General features: G+C 36.9%; 1 protein-coding gene across 7 annotated transcripts in view; it reads right to left on the bottom strand.

The window, feature by feature from the left end:
* Positions 1-19,841, bottom strand: part of slc4a7 (solute carrier family 4 member 7) — a 90,865-nt gene that overhangs the window by 41,119 nt on the left and 29,905 nt on the right. For 2 of the 7 annotated variants that reach the window (XM_078420795.1, XM_078420804.1), the window contains exons 4-9: positions 13,984-14,122; positions 13,049-13,209; positions 10,048-10,236; positions 4,673-4,785; positions 2,786-2,842; positions 1,941-2,098 (exon numbers count right to left, since the gene is read on the bottom strand). In XM_078420795.1, the coding sequence (XP_078276921.1) occupies positions 1,941-2,098; positions 2,786-2,842; positions 4,673-4,785; positions 10,048-10,236; positions 13,049-13,209; positions 13,984-14,122 (817 nt within the window). Of the gene's footprint in view, positions 1-1,940; positions 2,099-2,785; positions 2,843-4,672; positions 4,786-8,599; positions 8,945-10,047; positions 10,237-13,048; positions 13,210-13,983; positions 14,123-19,841 lie in introns of all 7 variants that reach the window. The other 5 variants (XM_078420814.1, XM_078420824.1, XM_078420843.1 and 2 more) reach the window with 4 other exon arrangements.

Here is a 19,841-nt window from a genome sequence, read left to right as displayed (position 1 = left end):
CCTAGTTACATCCTCAAAGAATTCCAGAAGATTAGTCAAGCATGATTTCCCCTTCGTAAATCCATGCTGACTCGGAACAATCCTGCTACTACTATCCAAATGCTCCGCAATTTCGTTTTTTATAATTGACTCCAGCATCTTCCCCACCACTGATGTCAGACTAACTGGTCTATAATTTCCCATTTTCTCTCTCCCTCCTTTCTTAAAAAGTGGGACAACATTAGCTACCCGCCAATCCACAGGAACTGATCCTGAATCCATAGAACATTGGAAAATGATCACCAATGCATCCACAATTTCTAGCGCCACCTCCTTAGGTACTCTGGGATGCAGACAATCAGTGCCCTGGGGATTTATCAGCCATCAGTCTACCCAACACCATTTCCTGCCTAATGTGGATTTCCTTCAGTTCCTCCGTCACCCTAGGATCTCTGGCCACTAGAACATCTGGCAACTAGAACATCATTACCAATGTACTGGCCACCAAATATGTTTAAACCACAATATTGAGCAAATATATTAAATGCATAAACAGTGAAACTGATAAATAACAATTAAATAATTTATTGATTTTTTTAATTCCATGTAAGAAATGTATTAAATGTTCCTGGTGGTTGGTTGCAAGGGAAGAGGCTCAATGAAAAAGTTTTTTCAATTGCAGAGCAATTGAGAGATGTAAATCATCACATCATTGGATATCAGTCCAAAACCTATTTGGAAAGAATCTTATTACATCTACTCATCTTTCTTTCAATAATAATATTATTGTCAAGTGCACTGTCAGGATCTTAGGGACTTATCAAGAAGTAAAAGTTGAACGTGACCACCATAAATATCTTAGTTTTAATGTCAGGGCAAAAACTGGATGTTTTGAAATTAATATTGACCTTTCTGAAACTTCAAACCTGCCCACTATCTGGAAAGCTCAAATCAGAATAAAAATTCTCCATTATCTGGATGAATTCAAGATTCAGAGGTTGACACTATTAGATATAGAATAGGTTAGTTAGTCAACCTTCCAATGATTAAATTGTGTAAAGGCACACATAAATTAGTTACCAGATGATTATTTTAAATATTTTTTAAAAACCCTTGATTCATGAATAAAGAGGCCATCTGGTATAACATATCCCAAAATCATCACAAATCTTTTTTGTGCCATCAAACTGATTAAGACTTCTAGTGTTTTACAGAAATTTCACTGAAATACATCTGAAAGGAGAAAACATACAACATTCTAACATTGATATTGTGCCTTTAAACCAGAAGTAAAAGTCCCACTATGCTCCATGAAGCATAATCAAAGCAAGAGAGAAACCAAGACAGGGAAACATTTAGAAAACAGGAATGGCAGTGACAGTCAAAGAAGAAATATACTAAAGTCCAGCGTCAAAAGAAGATGGGTGGACATTGGGCTGGAGAAAGCTTGGTGTAGACTTTGAAAATTGTAGGAAGGAGACCATTTAAAAAATCAAAAGCAGTTAAAAAGGGTTACCTCCCAAGTTAGTCATGATGTGCTCCTCGGGTAGAATATTAAAAAAGAGGTTATCGAGTTTATGACGAACGCTGAAGAAAACGGTCAACTACCAACTCAACCTAGACCGAACATGGTGCATGCCATCCAAAAGCACGAGGTGGAGGAATCAAGGGGATATAGGTGTGGCGAATTGTGTGTCAATATGCAAGTGGAAAATACTCTTTAGTTTGTCGATAATTTTGAACATGTTGGAAAGACATTTGAGGAGGGTAGTTTGTATGGTATTAGTAAAACAAAACAGAAAGAAAGGCGTTGTTGGATATGTTAGTTGTTATCATGCAGGTAAAAGTTAAACAAGCCACTGAACCGATTTTAAGGAGGCCAATACAGTTGTTAAATATTCCATAGTAGAGCATATCATGCATAGCCACCATCTCTCTATCAGCTTGTGCATTAGTTTCACCTGGTTGGAATAGGAACTTCTGTGAGCCCTGTAAGAAGAATAGCAGGCGACAGACGAACAAAGGCTATTATGGGTCTCTCAAGGAAGTCCACCTCTCCTACTAAGACGTTGGAAGCCTCAGCACCTGCTGGAATCTTTTTCATGAAGTTCATGTCCACCTACAAACAAATGTGGAGGGACGAGACAATATCTTTAGCAACTCAAGATACTTGAGAAACACAAAAAAAAACCCAATTAGTTAACATGAAATAAGACAGAGTTTGAGCAAAAATTTGTTGACTTTGAAATCTTTTGTTGTTTTTATGGCAAATTAATTTTTTTAATATATATATCTCTGGAAATCAATTTTCTTTGTGGACTGCAAGTCAAATGTTCTGAATTTATATTTCACCAAAACGGTAAAAATTGGTATCGCTCAAGTGTTGGGTACACAAAGATAAAATAAGGTTTCAAATCTCTGGTATACTATTTTAAAATTAAAACTCTTATTCAAAATTTGAATTGATAAATAAGGCTTATCTGTGAAGTCATACCTCTTTATCCATTTTGAGTTATTTTTATATGAAAAAAACAGATTTATGTGCACATAGTTATAAAATTACTTTTAAGTTACAAATATTGTCAACAAACATTGCTCATTAATTGCTACAAATCCAAGATCCACATTAACTCAACACAACTAAATTAATGACCACTGCACATTTACTTATGCCGATATATAATATCCATCACCATACAAAATGAAAGTTTGCCACAGGTTGATTTTTAAAAAAAAACACAAGCACCAGGAACAGAACAATGTACACAACAGCAGTTCACAAGAAGCCATGGAACTAAAAACTTACTGTAGGCCTCTTGCTTCTAATACCAAGCGTGACACAACTACAGTGCCAGGACTCAAACTCCAGTCCAACCAGGAGTAAAGGAAGGCATATTTAAAATCAAAAGGCCAAGGAAACGCAAAAAGAAAAAAAGGGAAAAGAAACAAGTAAAAAGTCATAATAGAGATGCAGGCACCAAGATACCTGCTTCGATTGTAGGCTAAATAATCTACGGGGAGGGAGGAGGGAAACAACTTAGGTGAAGTATTATTAAGAATGTAAGTTTAACAACAGAAATCAAATGAGAAATTAAGACAATTCCAGAAGTGTAGATAAAACTGACAAAGAAAACATTCCTATGAATAATTACAATTAATGCACCTTATCGTAAGTACAATTCATTTTATCCATTGTTACTGTGAGCTGATAAACTTACAATCTTTATCCTGAACTCATAGACATGCCATTGCAGTAAAAAAAACAAAGCACCTTCATTTTTGGACATTAAATCAACTTATGTGATTTCTAGTCAATAATTAATGTAAAATCTACTCAGCAAAACCAATCACATTTTTGGGTATTCTTTTTCATAAGCAGGCTATACGTAATACTAATTAAGATGAAATTAGAAACAAAATGAAAGAATGAAACAAAACCAGTTAACTATTAAGAAACTGCTGACGTTTTATCAACTCCTTTTTCCATTGCTTCCAGAAATAAATAAACTTTGGAATCTCACTGGCAACTTTCAGACATAATTGGTTGTCAACCACTAGCTCCATGATTGCAATCCAACATGGCAGTCCACTAACAATTATATCTTTTTGCTCAAACATAACTTGAAAATCCTAATTCTTATAAAAGCTATGCACTGATAAACGACTTTTAATTTTCAGATTCCTGCTTCAGCAAAAAAATTAATTGTGTAAGCCAGCTCTCTGTTATCAACACTGAATGATTTGTATTTCCATTGTTTGAACTTCGGATGGATTTTAGTCGCTGGTCTATCAAACTTACACGGGATTATCTATGTGTGGCATTTGTATGATCCAATATCCCTGGAGATACAATCATGAAAATAAAACTCATAGCAATTTGCACAAGAAGTTAAATGACCGAAAAAAGGCCACCTCTATTGTCAAAGAAGCATGCTACAAACTAAAATGATATAGAAAGACAAGCAAAATGGAGATGTAAAATGTAAACTTGAAGCTACAAGTTTATTACGGCAGAAGTACGTTTCATTGAATTTCTATGGAACAATGTTGTTTGATATTAGAACATACATACATAAAGGTGGGCAAACCTCAAGCAGAATTTGTTTGATGTTTTTTGTAGTGGACCCAATTTGACATTAGCATTAAATGCGCCCACATTTCAGTACATCAAAAATTGGTGAAATCCAATTGCCAAGCCATTGTCAGTAGTCTAAGCAGTTGAAATGGCCAATCTGGCCGCCTCTGTGATTCAAGACATGCTCCAAGAATTTGTATGATAATTTATGAGCTAGAAGGTCTAAGAGTCATATCTTCAATTGTCAATAGTTGGCCAAGGTTACCACAGTTCAGTCAACTCTAATAAACTTTCAATGATCTTGATCAACCTGGCATATATATCAATGAACAAGATCTACGTCTCTATAAGTAAGTGCAGGAGCAGTATTCCTACAGCCGACATCTCCCCATGACAACCCCAGCTGACAAAGGAAGTGTGTACATGAAGGCCAAGGTAAAGTTTCACTCGTCACCACAATGATCTGAAATAGTTATTAATTCAGAAATACATCATTGTTGATGTTAAACATCTGTTTAAATACAGCTCCAAAGCAATGAATGGATTATTTTTCAAATTGTGGAAAATAAAATCAATACTTGTGTGCTACTATTTGACACTTTTCAAACAAATAATTACCTTGCTGAAGTCCACTGTGCTGTTTTCTCTACTTGCACTATTACAAGTTGTTTTGGTTTCAATGCTTTTAGTCTCCAAGATACCTGGTGCAGATTGAGGAGATGCTAGAATTCCTGTATAAGATGCATAGGAAAAATGCTTTAGTAATTTACATAAAACAAAGCAGGTAACTCTTATTAACCAAACTGTTAAATTGTTAGATGTGGTGGCACACGGTGTTATGGCAATCTGTAGGATTTAAGTATTTATATTAATGTGATTAAGCAATTTTCCTGTAAAAAGTATTAAATAAACAAACAAAGCTTTGTGCTGGCTGCAGGTGTATTATATTTTCTAAAAGCATTAACACCATTCAAATATTCTTTTCAATTATGTGTCATTTTTATTTTTAAAATATACGAGGACGTGGTAAGCTGAGATATAAGGCTCTGCATACAGAAAAAAATTAAAGACTGAAAAAGAATAAAGTTCGCCAGAAGAATAAATTGCTTACTTGTCTACTTGTGGAAGAAAGTATGAGAATTCAAAATAGGGATTGAAGTAATAAATAATATACTTAGATAATAGTGTACTATGATTAAACATTCAATTATATTTTTCAAGATTGCATTTTTCAATCCATCTTGTTAATTCAACACTATTTCTTGAAACCATCATCTTTTAGAACCCAAAAATGTAACTATTATTATAGGTAGCTGATTCAAAACTTCAGTGGCAACTTATTTAACAGGTACAATTTGCCTTGTAACTACAATTATAAGTGTTGTAGTGTAGAAATTTTGTGATCAGTTGTAGACCAATAGCATTCTCCAATGACCTGAATAAAAATTATGACTCTACTTGCAGCAATTCAGCAGGCTGGAATTTGCGGGAAGTACTAGAGGACTCTCTATGTCAAGGACTACTGATTTGTGAAGATCAAATAATCCAAGGAGAACCAAATTTTGCACAAGCAACAAAATGTGAAAAACTAAGTCAGTCAAGTCAATCACCTGACATGGTCTTAACCATCATTGACTTGATTCTTCTAAAAACAAAAGGATTAAATGCATTAAAACCTATAATTACTTTAACCACAAAAGTTTTAACCACAAAAAGAATTAGAGCAACAATCGCCCTGTGCAGCTCGGCTGCGGGGCTTAACATCGCCCGGTGCAGCTCGACTGCGGGGCTTTTCATCGCTGGTGCGGCTCGACTGCGGACTTGACATCGCCCGGTGCGGCTCGACCACGGGACTTAGCTGCGCAAGGCTTGGTCGCGGGCCTTTCATCGCCCGGTTCGGCCGCGGGACGTTTCAGCGCCCGGTGCGGGGACTGTGCGGGTCGGTTGGGGACGAGCTGTCTGTCCGTGGGCGTGGGGAAGAGAGTGGAAGTTTTGTTGCCTCCATCACAGTGAGGGGGTGTTTGGAGTCACTGTGATGGACGTTTGTGTTGGGGTTATGTGTCTTGTGTTCTTTTTTTTTCTATGACTGCTATGTAGTTTCGTTCGGTACTTCGGTACCGAACGACAAATAAAGCTCTGTTACCTGTTACCTGTTACTGTTGTTCCATATACACCTCATCCACTGTATGAAAACGTAGCTCCTCAGGTTTCTATTACATTTTTCCCCTCTCATCTTAAATCCATGCCCTCTAGTTCTGGATTCCCTTATCCTGGGAAAAAAACTATGTGCATTCATCCAGACAAGTATATCCTTCGGAACCTTAACAAAAGCCCTGCTGAAGTCCTGTCAATATCCTCATCACCCTTCCTGAGACACAATCTCCCATGTACAAAATCATGCTATCTCTATAATCAACATGCCTTTCCAAACGCATTATATCTTATCCCTCCGAATTCTCTACAGTAACCTACCTACCACAGATATTAGGCTTATTGGTCTCTAGTTCCAATGCTTTCATTGCAGTCCTTCTTAATTAGAGCCAAAACATTAGCCACCTTCCAGTTTCTGGCATCTCACGATGATTAATTTATCTTCTTGAGCTTCCCACAGTGTCCTTGGATATATTTGATCAGGCACCAGCTTTATCTGCTTTCATACCTTCTAGGACATCTACCACATCCTCGACTGCAATAATATAATCCATGACATGCATCATAGAGATATAGAACATGGAAACAGACCTTCTTAGATCCAACTCGTCCTTGCCAACCAAGTCGCCTAACCAAGTCCTGTTTGCCTGTGTCTGGTCCTGATCCCTCCAAACCTTTCATATCCATGTACTTCTCCAAGTAGTTTTAAATGCCATAATTGTACCTGTCTCTACCACTTACTCTGGCAGCTCATTCCATGTATACAACAACTTCTGTGTGAAAAGGTTGCCCCTCAAATCCCTTTTAAATCTTTCCCCTCTCACCTTAATCCTATGCCCTCGTGTTTTAGAGAAAATATTTTTAAATCCAGCTCTCTGCTCCATGCATGATAACTCTCTGCTCCATGCATTTCAGTGTTTATCACTATTTAATCAAAATAAAACAATTTCCATAGCATTAAATTCATACCAGTGTTGATCAAAAATAAACACTGCAGCTGTGTTTCAAAAGAACAAGGGTTGAAAGGAAAGTTAAAGCTGATATTAAATCTTGGATACAGTCTTCATATTAAGAAAGGAAGCAGTGTGAGAAAGAGGGAAAGGAGGATCTGTGAAGAATGGCAAAGCACAATACTGAAAGGAAAATATTTGTCTCTTAAAAAGACCTATGTGCTGTTTAAAAAGAAAAAAACAGCAGTTATTGCCCCGCTGTTTAAGGTTCATAGTAAAAATACTAATCACAATAAAGTATGAAAAATAAGCTGTATTCACTATTTTGTCCATTTCTCGTTCCTAAACTTAATGGATATGTTAGTTACTAAATATGCAGCCCAGGAATATTGCACCAACTACAAAAGATATGGCAGAAAAGGCTGAATTCTCATGTGCATGCCTGTCCACCTTTAATCCTCTGTATCGTTCGAAATAAAAAACATGTAATTTTGGCTCATTTAGTCAACATTCAAATTACTCTTTTGCCTCTAACTAATGTATCTGGAAAATTACTTTGACTGTACTTGACATAAGAGTTTTACATAGCATTTGTGTACTCTATTTATTATTACAGAATGTTTTTCTCTTCGTCTGAAATTATGGAGTCTTCAACATTTTAAATCAAATTGTAACAGTGGCACTAAAGCATTATACTTAACATTATAAATTACAATATACATTACAATTAAAATCTTAACTCGACCAAAATGACTTCATATTGAGTTTGAAGATTTATGGATTGAAATAAAAGTTGGCAGTCAAGGATAACTTTGAAAATTCCCATCATTCCTTAGCGTGCAAATCTTTTGCATTAACATTATGGGGATACGGTTTTTAACACCATATCTGTCCAAGAACACACACCTTTTTAATCAAGCTGAAACAACTTTCTGAATATATGTAACATTAATCAAGAAATGGCAGTCATTTCAATCATGTAGAGAAATATATTCAACACAAAAATAAGCAAATGCTCATAACAGAAATTATGGCACTCTTTTGAATAAACATGTAAAATCAAACAATGGAAATGTTTTACAAGAATATCTGCACAATGCCTATATCTCAGCTTAAAAATATATACAACTTTCGTTCAATATAATGTTTGATAAAACTATTTTACCTGAAATCTCAAGTAATTAATGGCACATAATGAACATGATTTAGTTACTGCATTGAAAAATTATTCAGTTGTTGCATGCAAGCTGCATGAAAGTGAAACTTATCTTGTGCTTATTTATAAAAGGGTACCATGCAGTAAGCTTTCTTTTAATTTTGCCTTCAGTGATACATCAATTAACTGCAGAATAAAAAAAGAATTCTTTAAAAATACCACGACATGCCATGTGCTATAATCAGTGCTCCACATGCGCAAAGTTACCCAACTGTTTCTGATATTTGCCTGCTTTGTGTTCAGCACATTCTTCACGTGTTTTCACGTGTCCTTTCTGAACCTCAAATTCTTCTTCAGGGGGATGAACTACCACATCAGGAATATCCTCACCGGCACAAGACACCAACAATTGGCTTTGACCCTGAAAACGATGTTCGGGCTTTGGACTGCTGGGTGGTGTATTTTGAGGGGTGGGAACAGGAGTTGTGCACCTTGAGCCTGCTACAGATCCGCCCTTGGGACCATGCGCAAAGGAGCCAAATGGAACGGAAAATAGAGAAGCTCCTCTTAATGAAAGAAGTGAGGCAGACAGACCAGCACGAAGAGAAAGGCGGGAGGCAGAAAGGCCGTCCCCTATCATCAAAATAAAAAGATACAAAAAAAAACATAAATAGAATTTACATACTTCCATGCAAGCAGAAATTTTATTCAAATTACATAAAGATCTCATGTGGCTTGATGAATAATCCTTTGAAAGTATGAAATGCACAAGTTAATAAATTAGTAACACAACATACTGCATTAATGAATTTTCCTTGTTCAAAAATTAGATTGCTATTAAAAAACATTTTTTGTTTCCATTTTATTTATGTAGCCTTATAGATTATTAAATTTGTCACGGTCTGTCAATTTGCATTGAGAGTTTCAATATCAGCCCTTTTGACCTTTACCCGAGGATTAATGCATAATTATTAAGCAACCTTCAACGATGATTAACTGCTAGTAAGTTGTGTGGTTGCAATTCGAATCAGAGGCAAATCTCCTGAGGACTTTCTATTAGTTTTTTGACCTCTTACGTATTATCTAGCTTGGTACAACTGCATCACTTTGTGATGTTAACTGTTAACTTTTCAACTTTTATTCATGCACACTTTCTCCAGAAAAGTCTTATTATTTGACTCTGTAAACTATATCGATTATGAAAAAGTTTCCCGTCCAGAATTTCTTTTTTTTATTATTTTCTAACAGTAATGTACATATTGTACACAATCTGAGTGCACCGGACAAATTTTTACAATTTAGTCACAGACCTATTCATTAACTGAATATTTGCAGGAAACTCCAAAAAAAACATTAATACCAACATGCCAGCACTAAATTCAGTATTAGGCTCCCAATTTCTGAAACCATATCTGTAAAAGCAGAAATGGCATTAATTTATATTGATGGCTTCCTCTTGGAACCAGTTGGTTAAAAAAGTATGGATAATGAATAAACATAGAATAAAACACTCCATTACACAGCCACTTTGAGATCGAGGGGTCCGATGAAATATATAAAAATAGTCCACTGCAAGCACGCTGTTACATTGTGAATTATTTATCAACATGCCAGTTTTAAAAACATGCTTTTGATACATAGCATCAACCATAGTAAATAAAGTTGTAAATACTATTTTTTCTGATACAATTATACTGGAGAGATGTAAATAAATTGGATACTACAAAACATCTCACCATTTCGTTCAAGTAAGTGAGGATCAGAATGTTTCTTGCCTATATCTGCAAAGGAGCGAACGATGGGGATGCGATTACTCAGTTTCTTCTCACTCTGATGATGGTGCTTTCTCAGTAGTGCTTCCCGCACTTTGTCTCGCATGGTCTCGTCCAGCTGTTCAGATGCTATCATGTTGTCCAGTACCATATCTATAATAAATATACAAGAGCAAGCAAGCAAGGTAGAAAAAAAAACACTATGAGCATAAAACATCAGCAAGACAGATGTGTATAAATATAGGCATTTTTTTAAAAAGTCCATGACCACTCAGTGCAGTAAGGCAGCAGTGTAAGAAATGGAGGTTGATGGCAATATACTTAATAAGAAAGCAAACACAAAAAAAGCAACATCAGAAAATAATTTCTTAAATGCAATTACCAAACTAGATTAAGCTCATGGAGAAGCAAAACAAAGCTGCAGTTGCTTGAAATCTGAAATAAAATAAAATGCTGGAAATTCCCTGAGGGTCAGGCAGCATCTAAGGAGAGAGATACACTAGATTGATCAATTTTCACTAGAACTAAATTAGAAATCAAGCATATTTTAAATTGCATAGAAAGAGAAGTGAAAGAGAGAACACGTGGGATTGGTGCGGTCTAGGAGAGAGTGATGAAAGTTTATTAACTACTACACACACGAGGAGATCCCACTGGGTGATGAAAGTGAGCAAAGGAGAAAAAAATCATGGAAATGACAGAGGCAGGATATTGCAGATGGGGAAATCAAAAATAAAAGATAATTTTGGAAATGCACAGCAGGTCAGGAATATCTGCGGAGAAGGAAAAACAGAGTGAACAATAGAAATTGATGATTACGTTTGATCAGAATTGGTCAGATTAATATAAATTAAAAAGGCTGCAATGCAATCTGAGGGCAATTACATTCATAGAATCTGACAGCAGAAAACGCCTGTGAAGCCACGAGTCCCAAACATTATGGTGCCCTGAAATGGGGGGACTATGCAGACCTCCCAATATTTGATTTTACAAATTTATAGTTTTGATGTCCAAAATTCATAATATGGCGTGTAATGCAACTTTTCAGCGCAAAAAAAGGTATTCACGCCAAATGCGCATACGAGTTGCGCTACATTCAAGCGTGAAAATCGACTATTATATCGCTACATTCAAGCGTGAAAATCGACTATTATTTCCAACAGTCTGTAGTTCTGGGACTACATGTACAATGACAGGCCTATCATGAGTATATTCTGCTATTTATATAAAGGTTATTGAACAGAGATACTTTTTGCAACACAAAGAAAAATTTGTTTTGTTTTGTTTTTTCTATTTTGCTTTTTCCTTACACATCCTAATTCTCTTGGTATTGAATAAAAGAACAATGGTCAGAAAATGTATAACTATGTTATGAAGAAAGAGTTGATATATGCTACTCGACTAAGCGTACAGAAATACTTGTTGAAGTAAATTCGCACATTAATTGATAATCAGCCCAAAAAGGTGGTAATTGCCTTTTCTGCTGTGTTTTATATTTTAACCCCGTCTTAATTAATGAATATAGTTATATTGCACTTAAATTTAATATTTACTCATTACTGTTCCACCACTGATTTTCTGGCACTTTTGGTTCCAGAGTTTTGCTGGTTTATCCAGCCGGCCAAGGAAGACGGCTATGGGGATAGATGTGCTGGCTCCAGCTGGGCTGGAGTTCCAGAGCCCCGGCCGCAGGTTGCAAATTCAACCCACTGATCGGCCATGGAAGTCCCGATGAGGTCGAGATTGGCTGCCTTGCCCAGCCTGGGTGCCACATTTTCGGGAAGACGTCCAGGGCAGGGGGATTTCTCACGGAACCCCTAGCGACCTCTAGCGGCCGAATTGACAAATTCCAATTACCGACTATTTTGTGGAAAAATGTGAGGCGAAATCGGAATGGCAGAAATGAAATAAGAAAGCGGGAACTTTACAAATCTCAAATTGTGGAGTACAGAGGCAAATAGATAAATAAATGATGGGTCTTTATCCCAAACATTATGGAGGGCACTGTATGTAGAGTCCCAAATGAATAAGTCTCATCAGTATTTACCAGGGAGCAGATGTGGAGGGTAGAGAACTAGGGAAAAGGGTATGCAGATATTCGGAAATATATTTGCATGAGGAAGGAGGAAACATTATCAGACGATTGGGCGATAGCAAGTGTTGTTACCTTATTCAAAATGACCAATAGGGATAAGCTAGCAATCTATAGGATCATGAGCCTTACATCAGTAGTCGGGAAATTATATGGAAAAAAACTAAGGGGCAGGGTTTGTGAGCCAAAAAACTAAGTGTTGGAGAAACACCTATTCAGGTTGTGACTTTTCTTCATGACAGGATTTGTGTTCACTTGGAAAGGCAGGGACTGATTAGAGGAGCTTTGCATGTTTTTTTACAAAATAAATCCTGTCTCATACATCTATTTGTCATGCATGAATCACACAAAGTTAGCACAGGGCAGGGCCCTAAGGAGTGTTGTCGAGCTGATGGATCTACTGGGACTGCAGGTACATAGTTCCTTGAATGTGGCATCACAGGATAGGATAGGATAGGATAGGATAGGATAGGACAGGATAGGATAGGATAGGATAGGATAGTCAAGAAGACTTTTGGTACATTGGCCTTCAACAGTCTGGGCATTGAGTATAGAAGTTAGGATGTTATGTTACAGTTGTATAAGATGTCAGTGAGGTCGCAATTGCTGAATTAACTGCCGCAACCCATTTAATTTACATTTAGTAATAAAGTGGCCCAAACTATACAATAATGGCTTTAATGAGACCAACATTACGAAGCAGTAATGATACATTTCAGACCTACATTTTCACAAAACACTGCATAACTAACATTCTCAATGTTCATGGCTATAAAAAGTTAATTTTAATTTCAATGAAAGTTTACAAAAGAATTGTGTCAACTGCACAGAAGAGGAAAGGTTAACATATAGTATCTGTGATAATGAACAAACCTGCTATTTCCTCCGTGGTGCTAGCTCTCATGTCCAGCATGACTGTTCCATTTAATATGCAGCTTCTCAACTCAAACAGACTATGTAAAGAGAGGGTAGCTACATACGGTTTACTCCATCGCTCCCCTCCATCTTCCACATCCTCCTCAAATTTCAGCCATCTGAGATGAGAAGCAGATCAATATATCCACATGTTTAGTACTGAATTATATTTGAGGTTGCTATGGCATGTAAAGGAGGCACGCAAAAAATAGGTGGTTTGAGTTCTTACTCTTAAGAACAAAAGGCAATTAAATCAAGTTTATGATTAAAATCTTAATGCATTAAATCTTATAATAGAGAACATATATTGGAATGATAATTATTAGATTGAACACAACATCGAGTAGATACCCAGTGTATGAGATTGTGTGGCAGGACAAGAGTGCCGGGCATGGGAATGAATATACATAGGACTTTGTTTCAAATTGCAATTAGAAATAAATTATATATAGGTTTGGTACAGAATGAAATTTAGTGATAAAGTAATTTAAAAAAAGAAAAACTTGCAATATTTTTGTCGAACCTTGACAGACTAGCCATCTATTGATTTTTAGATAATCAGGACACGTTTTCTGGATTTTATGGGTTTTTTAATTAAAGACCGATGCCCGTTTATTGTACAGTGAAATTCCTAACTAATGAGGTTAAAAGATTACAAACAAAAATTGATTTAATAGAACCCCTAAAATGCTGATGCAGCAGAATAATTCTTGAAGGGCCTCCCTTCTCCAGTTTTGGTGACAGATAAAAGTCATTTCTTTTGTGTGGAATATAACATTGCAACTAAAACATTACTGGTCAGATTCTCTGTGAAATAACTGAATACACCCTCCCAAGGTAGCCAAGAAATAAAATGAGAGTTATGATAATAATAATGCAATGCCAGTGCTTACCGAGCAGTTTCTTTCCACTCACAATCTTCTCCATCACGAAAGCAAAGTTCATCCAGCTCTGTGAAAAGATCATGAGGCATGTGCTCCTCATCATCATCTTCTATCCCCAGGATAAACTGGACACGTTGAGATGGAGTATCTGCAATTATTTTCAAGAAAAATTAAATTAAATCTGGTTTAACCACTGCACTTGTTCGATAAACTCGAGTAGATATGCATTCTTTAAATCTGAATTGTGGCTTTCTCATTTTTGCAGTTGGTTAACTGCACTTGATTCACAAAGAGTCAAAGATAGAAACCTACTGCAAAAAAAAAAAAAGAGTGCCCGACAACATAGATCTGAGAAACTGTCTCACAGGTAAATGTTAATAACTTTCTTATTTTCCCGAGTAATTTAGAGATAATGTTTTAACAACTAATATATATATTTTCAAAATATACTAAATGAGGGCTGTCAAATAATCAAAAAATTTATTGTAATTAAATATTAAGTGCAAATTGAATTTGGGTAGTGAATAATTATACTAATCCATTTGAATGGTCCAAAGGGTATCAAGTTTTTGTTTTTAATAATCTGATATAAAATATTAAAATTAATGATATAGGGCAGCACAGCGGCGCAGCGGTAGAGTTGCTGCCTCGCAGCATCCGACCCAGATTCGATCCTGACTACAAGTGCTGTCTGTATGGAGTTTGTACGTTCTCTCGGTGAGTGTGACTTTCTCCGGGTGCTCCGGTTTCCGCCCACATCACACAGACAAACTGGTTTGTGGGTTAATTGGCTTCAATAAATTTTGTAAATAGCTTCTGCAAATTATTAAATGTTCCTAGTGTGTTAGATGGTGTTAGTGTACAGGGTGATCGCTGGTCGGCATGGACTTGGAGGGCTGAAGGGCTTCTTTCCACGCTGTATCTCTAAAGTCTAAAGTCATCATATTCAAACCTCTATTCATCAGAACTCTAATTCCAATAATTGCACAATCTACAGTGCCTTCCACAATGTTTGGGACAAAGACCCATCATTTATTTATTTGCCTCTGTACTCCACAATTTGAGATTTGTAATAGAAAAAAATCACATGTGGTGAAAGTGCACATTGTCAGATTTTATTAAAGGCCATTTTTATACATTTTGGTTTCACAATGTGGAAATTACAGCAGTGTTTATACATAGTCTCACCATTTCAGGGCACCATAATGTTTGGCTCACCACAATGTCATGTAAATGAAAGTAGTCATGTTTAGTATTTTGTTGCTTATTCTTTGCATGCAATGACTGCTTGAAGTCTGCGATTCATGGACATCACCAGTTGCTGGGTGTCTTCGGTGGTGATGCTCTGCCAGGCCTGTATTGCAGCCATCTTTAGCTTATGCTTGTTTGGGGGGCTAGTCCCTTTCAGTTTTCTGTTCAGCATATAAAAGGCATGCTCAAATGGGTTCAGATCGGGTGATTGACTTGGCCATTCAAGAATTGACCATTTTTAGCTTTGAAAAACTCCTTTGTTGCTTTAGCAGTATGTTTGGGTTCATTGTCTTGCTGTAGAATGAATCGCCAGCCAATGAGTTTTGAGGCATTTGTTTGAACTTGAGCAGATAGGATGTGTCTATACACTTCAGAATTCATTATGCTACTACCATCAGCAGTTATATCATCAATGAAGATAAGTGAGCCAGTACCTTCAGCAGCCAGATATGCTCAGGCCATAACATCCCCACCACCATGTTTCACTGATGAGGTGGTATGCTTTGGATCTTGGGCAGTTCCTTCTCTCCTCCATACTTTGCTCTTGCCATCACTCTGATACAAGTTAATCGTTGTCTCATCTGTCCACAAGGCCTTTTTCCAGAACTGTGATTGCTCTTTTAAGTACTTCTTGGCAAACTGTAACCTGGTCATCCTATTTTTGCAGCTAACCAGTGGTTTGCATCTTGCAGTGTAGCCTCTGTATTTCTGTTCATGAAGTCTTCTGCGGACAATAGTCATTGGTGAATCCACATCTGACTCCTGAAGAGTGTTTCTGACCTGTCGGACAGGTGTTTGGGGATTTTCTTTATTATAGAGAGAATTCTTCTGTCATCAGCTGTGGAGGTCTTCCTTGGCCTGCCAGTTCCTTTGCAATTACTAAGCTCACCAGTGCTCTCTTTCTTCTTAATGATGTTCCAAACAGTTGATTTTGGTACGCCTAAGGTTTGGTTGATGTCTCTAACTACCTATCCACAAGCATTATTCACAAAAATAAAGAGTCAGCAAATTTGTAATCTGGTTCAAATCTTTGTTTATTATGTTCAACTGCAATGACGATAAAGCAGTTTAATTTAATGTGTTATGTCACTGCAACAAGACAATGGTAGAAGTCAATAAAGCCATGCACGTCTACAATGAAAGGCATTTGATAGTAAATGGTCACTGATGAATTAGAGGGTGTTATCTGGCAGATCCACATATTTAACTAATCAGCAAATACATTTCATGGTAATTGCTTTGTAAAAGTGGGTTTTGAATATTATGAAAGTTTCATTTACATTTGACTCAAGTACTTCAGAATCAGTCTCAAGTATTTTATATGCAAAATATTGGTTTTATATATATAACATTTTTGAAAAATTGATTTTCATGATAGGGTTATGGGGGGAAGGCAGGCGAATGGGGTTAGGTGGGAAAGATAGATCAGCCATGATTGAATGGCGCAGTAGACTTGATGGGTCGAATGGCCTAATTCTGCTTATCATAATCACTTATGATCTTATGACTTGTATTGAACACAAATTAATTTAGTGCATTCATCATAATGGAATCAGGCCTGTTAAATTAAAAAAATTAAAATATGTGAAGCTCGTAACCTAACAGGTTACAACTCACGAACATATCAGAACACAGAATGTAAGTAGCAGCTCGAAAACAGATAAATTACACATTATGACAGAAACAACCAGCAGGCCAGATGGCATCTGTAGAGAGTGAAAAAGATTTAACATTTCAGGCCAATGACCTTTTCCCAAAATTTGGAAATGTGAACGATATGTGAGATTAAGATGCAAAGAAAGGAAGGAGCAAAGAAATTAAAGGCACACAACGTGGTACAACCAAGAGAGGTTAAATAAAAAAGGGCAGAGTCTAAAGTGGGAAGGAGACAAGTAGCAAACTGTGGGTTCAAAGTAATTGTAAACGTGAATAGTAGAATTAGACCTGAACTTTTGGAAAGTTTGTGGACTTATCAGCAGAATTCTTAATATATTTTCTTGTACACCGAGAACAATTCTATAGTAAACCTCAATTCAGTCCACATGCGTGGCCCCAAAGCACTCCGACTGCCACCTTCAGTCTCTGACCCTTTTCAACTGCTCAAGGCACACCATTGCTTTAAATCTCAGTAACAGCTGACTAGCCTTACAAAAGGTACTCTAAAATAAAAGACCAAATCAGCCATTTCACATTCTTTTGAAAGCAACATTTTGTTGTATACTCAATTACTAAAAAAAATGATTTAATTATTTTAAGTGTATATTTTCAAAATCTAACAGTTTAACAAATTAGTTACTGATTATTTTTCATTCGTTTTTGAATATTTTTCAATTTTTATGTATACCAGAGACAGTCAGATCAAACAGGCTATGGAAGGCCATGCCAAGCAGTTAATTCAAACCTATTGTTCACTTTACCCTGTGTCGGATCAAAAAGAAACATCCCACCTAATTGGTTTCATTACCAAAGGAAAAGGAGAAAGATTCAATTTATTACATGATAGGTGTATTATTTTACCTGGCTTCCCAAATTAATACCTTGTTCTGAATGCAACACACAAAATTTACCATTACCAAAGGCTGATCAAAAATATTACTTTGATCACTGGTGCTATTCTTCCACTGAAAACAATGTTCTTAGCCTTGAATATACTTAAAAGTTTTTATAATGTTCTGATATTCTAGAAAACAACTAAAACCTCCTTTAAAATCAATATAAATGTCAGAAATGTAATTGCAACTCAATATAACTTCCTCTCAAATGCTCTTCATCATGCTCATCACAACATTATTGTAGAATTGTATTGTAGTAATGGCCCTACAAAATCTTCATTCCAAATTAAACAGCTGTGGGAACTATAATTGATCACAAAGTCCCTGTGGCAGAGGTGGAAAACCTGAAATATTAATTCTATTCATCTCCTCACAGGCACTGTGCAACCTGTGGTATATTTTCAGCTGATTCTTTTTTTAGTTTAGACTTCCAACAACTGTAGTATTTAATTTTGAATAAAAATATTTCAGTCATTGGATGTGGTTTGCTAAACTTTATACAATTCTCTTCAAACTACAGCAATGGGGCTCGCTTCTTACTTTGCTACCTTGGGAACGCGAAAAACAGGCCAAAACCACAACTAACACGTAACTGTTGTGTTGTTTAGTATTTATACTCGGGTAAAAAGTGTGAAAATTAGCAATAAGCTACAGAATCAGCTCCAGTGGATTTATTCTCTGAAGGAAAAATATCCTTTTAGAAACAATAGTGTGATTGTTGTAGAAATAGGCAAAAGATCCTCAAGCCAAGCAGTGCAAAATACCAAGAAATTCTAGGTTAAAATCAAATGCAGATCCCATAGAGAAAAGCAAAATTCAGTTTGTTTAAAAAATTTGATATTAAATTCATATATTTTAGTGAGTACAAAAGATTAGGTATATTCGGAAGCAATTTAATATCTATATACTAAAACTCTTGTTTGTTTGTGTTTGTTCCTGAACTACAGCCAAAACGGTACACGATAGCGTGACAAGTTTAGGCCCACCTTACTCACCGTCGTCCCTTTGGTGCTAATGGAAGATGTTTAATTGAAATCTGTGTTATATTTTTTAAGTTATTCACATTTTGAAGTTTAAATCTATCTCTTAGGGAGGGAGGGAGATGGTGGAGGGAGGGGGGAACAAGGGAGGATAAGGGGTTGAGGGCGATCGAGTAGGTGGGAGGGGAAGGGAAAGGGGAGGGGAGGGGGAATGGGGGGGAGAGGGGGGTGGGGGAGGGAAAGGGGGAGGGAAAGGGGGGAGGGGGAGGAGAGGGTGCTGCACCAATGCAGGAGAGGTTTGGGCCCAACGGGTCCACTTGGTCTAGTTCACATTTAAAAGTTTAAATCTATCTATTGGGGAGGGAGGGGGCAGGGAGGGAGGGAGGGGGGTGGAGGGAGGGAGGGGGGAGGATTAAGGGGATTGAGGGGAATGGTGGGGGGGGGGGGGGAGGGAAGGGAGGAGGGAGGGGGGGGGGAGAGGAGAGGGTGCTGCACCAATGCAGGAGAGGTTTGGGCCCAATGGGTCCACTTGGTCTAGTAATAAAATAAATCACAATTATAACCTTAAATTTTACATACTCTTCTTTTTATGAGAAATTGTATTAATAAATGTCTCTGCTAATTTGCAAACGTTACCTTGTCTGTGGTTTATACCTTGTATAATAAAGATGTAATCACTTACTCACTATCTGATACGTGCGTGTGCATGTGTGCAGTGCGCGTGTATGTCAGTGGTTGCCTTGCTACAAAAATCAAACAATGCCAGGGTTAATCCTGATCGATTGTTGGGCAGAGATTCATTAATGGCCACAAGTGATACCAGATATCCACCTCCAGAAAGTCAAGACAAAGAAAATGAGATTAAAAAATAGAATGCAATAAAAGGGAGTATCAAAGCAAAATTATTAATTTGGACTAAATAAAGTTAATGCCCATATCTGGCAGTGTTTGAGTCAACAGGGTATTTGGAAGGGGAAACAAGTGCACACTTACATGGTTGGAACGTGTAGACTGAGGTTAGGAGAAGAAACATGACTACAAATGCACAATGAACAGAGAGCGCCGGCAACAGCAGAGGATGCAG

This window comes from Rhinoraja longicauda, chromosome 2 (genome assembly GCF_053455715.1).
Source record: "Rhinoraja longicauda isolate Sanriku21f chromosome 2, sRhiLon1.1, whole genome shotgun sequence".
NCBI lineage: Eukaryota > Metazoa > Chordata > Chondrichthyes > Rajiformes > Arhynchobatidae > Rhinoraja > Rhinoraja longicauda.
This window is presented reverse-complemented; position numbering and strand designations above follow the sequence as displayed.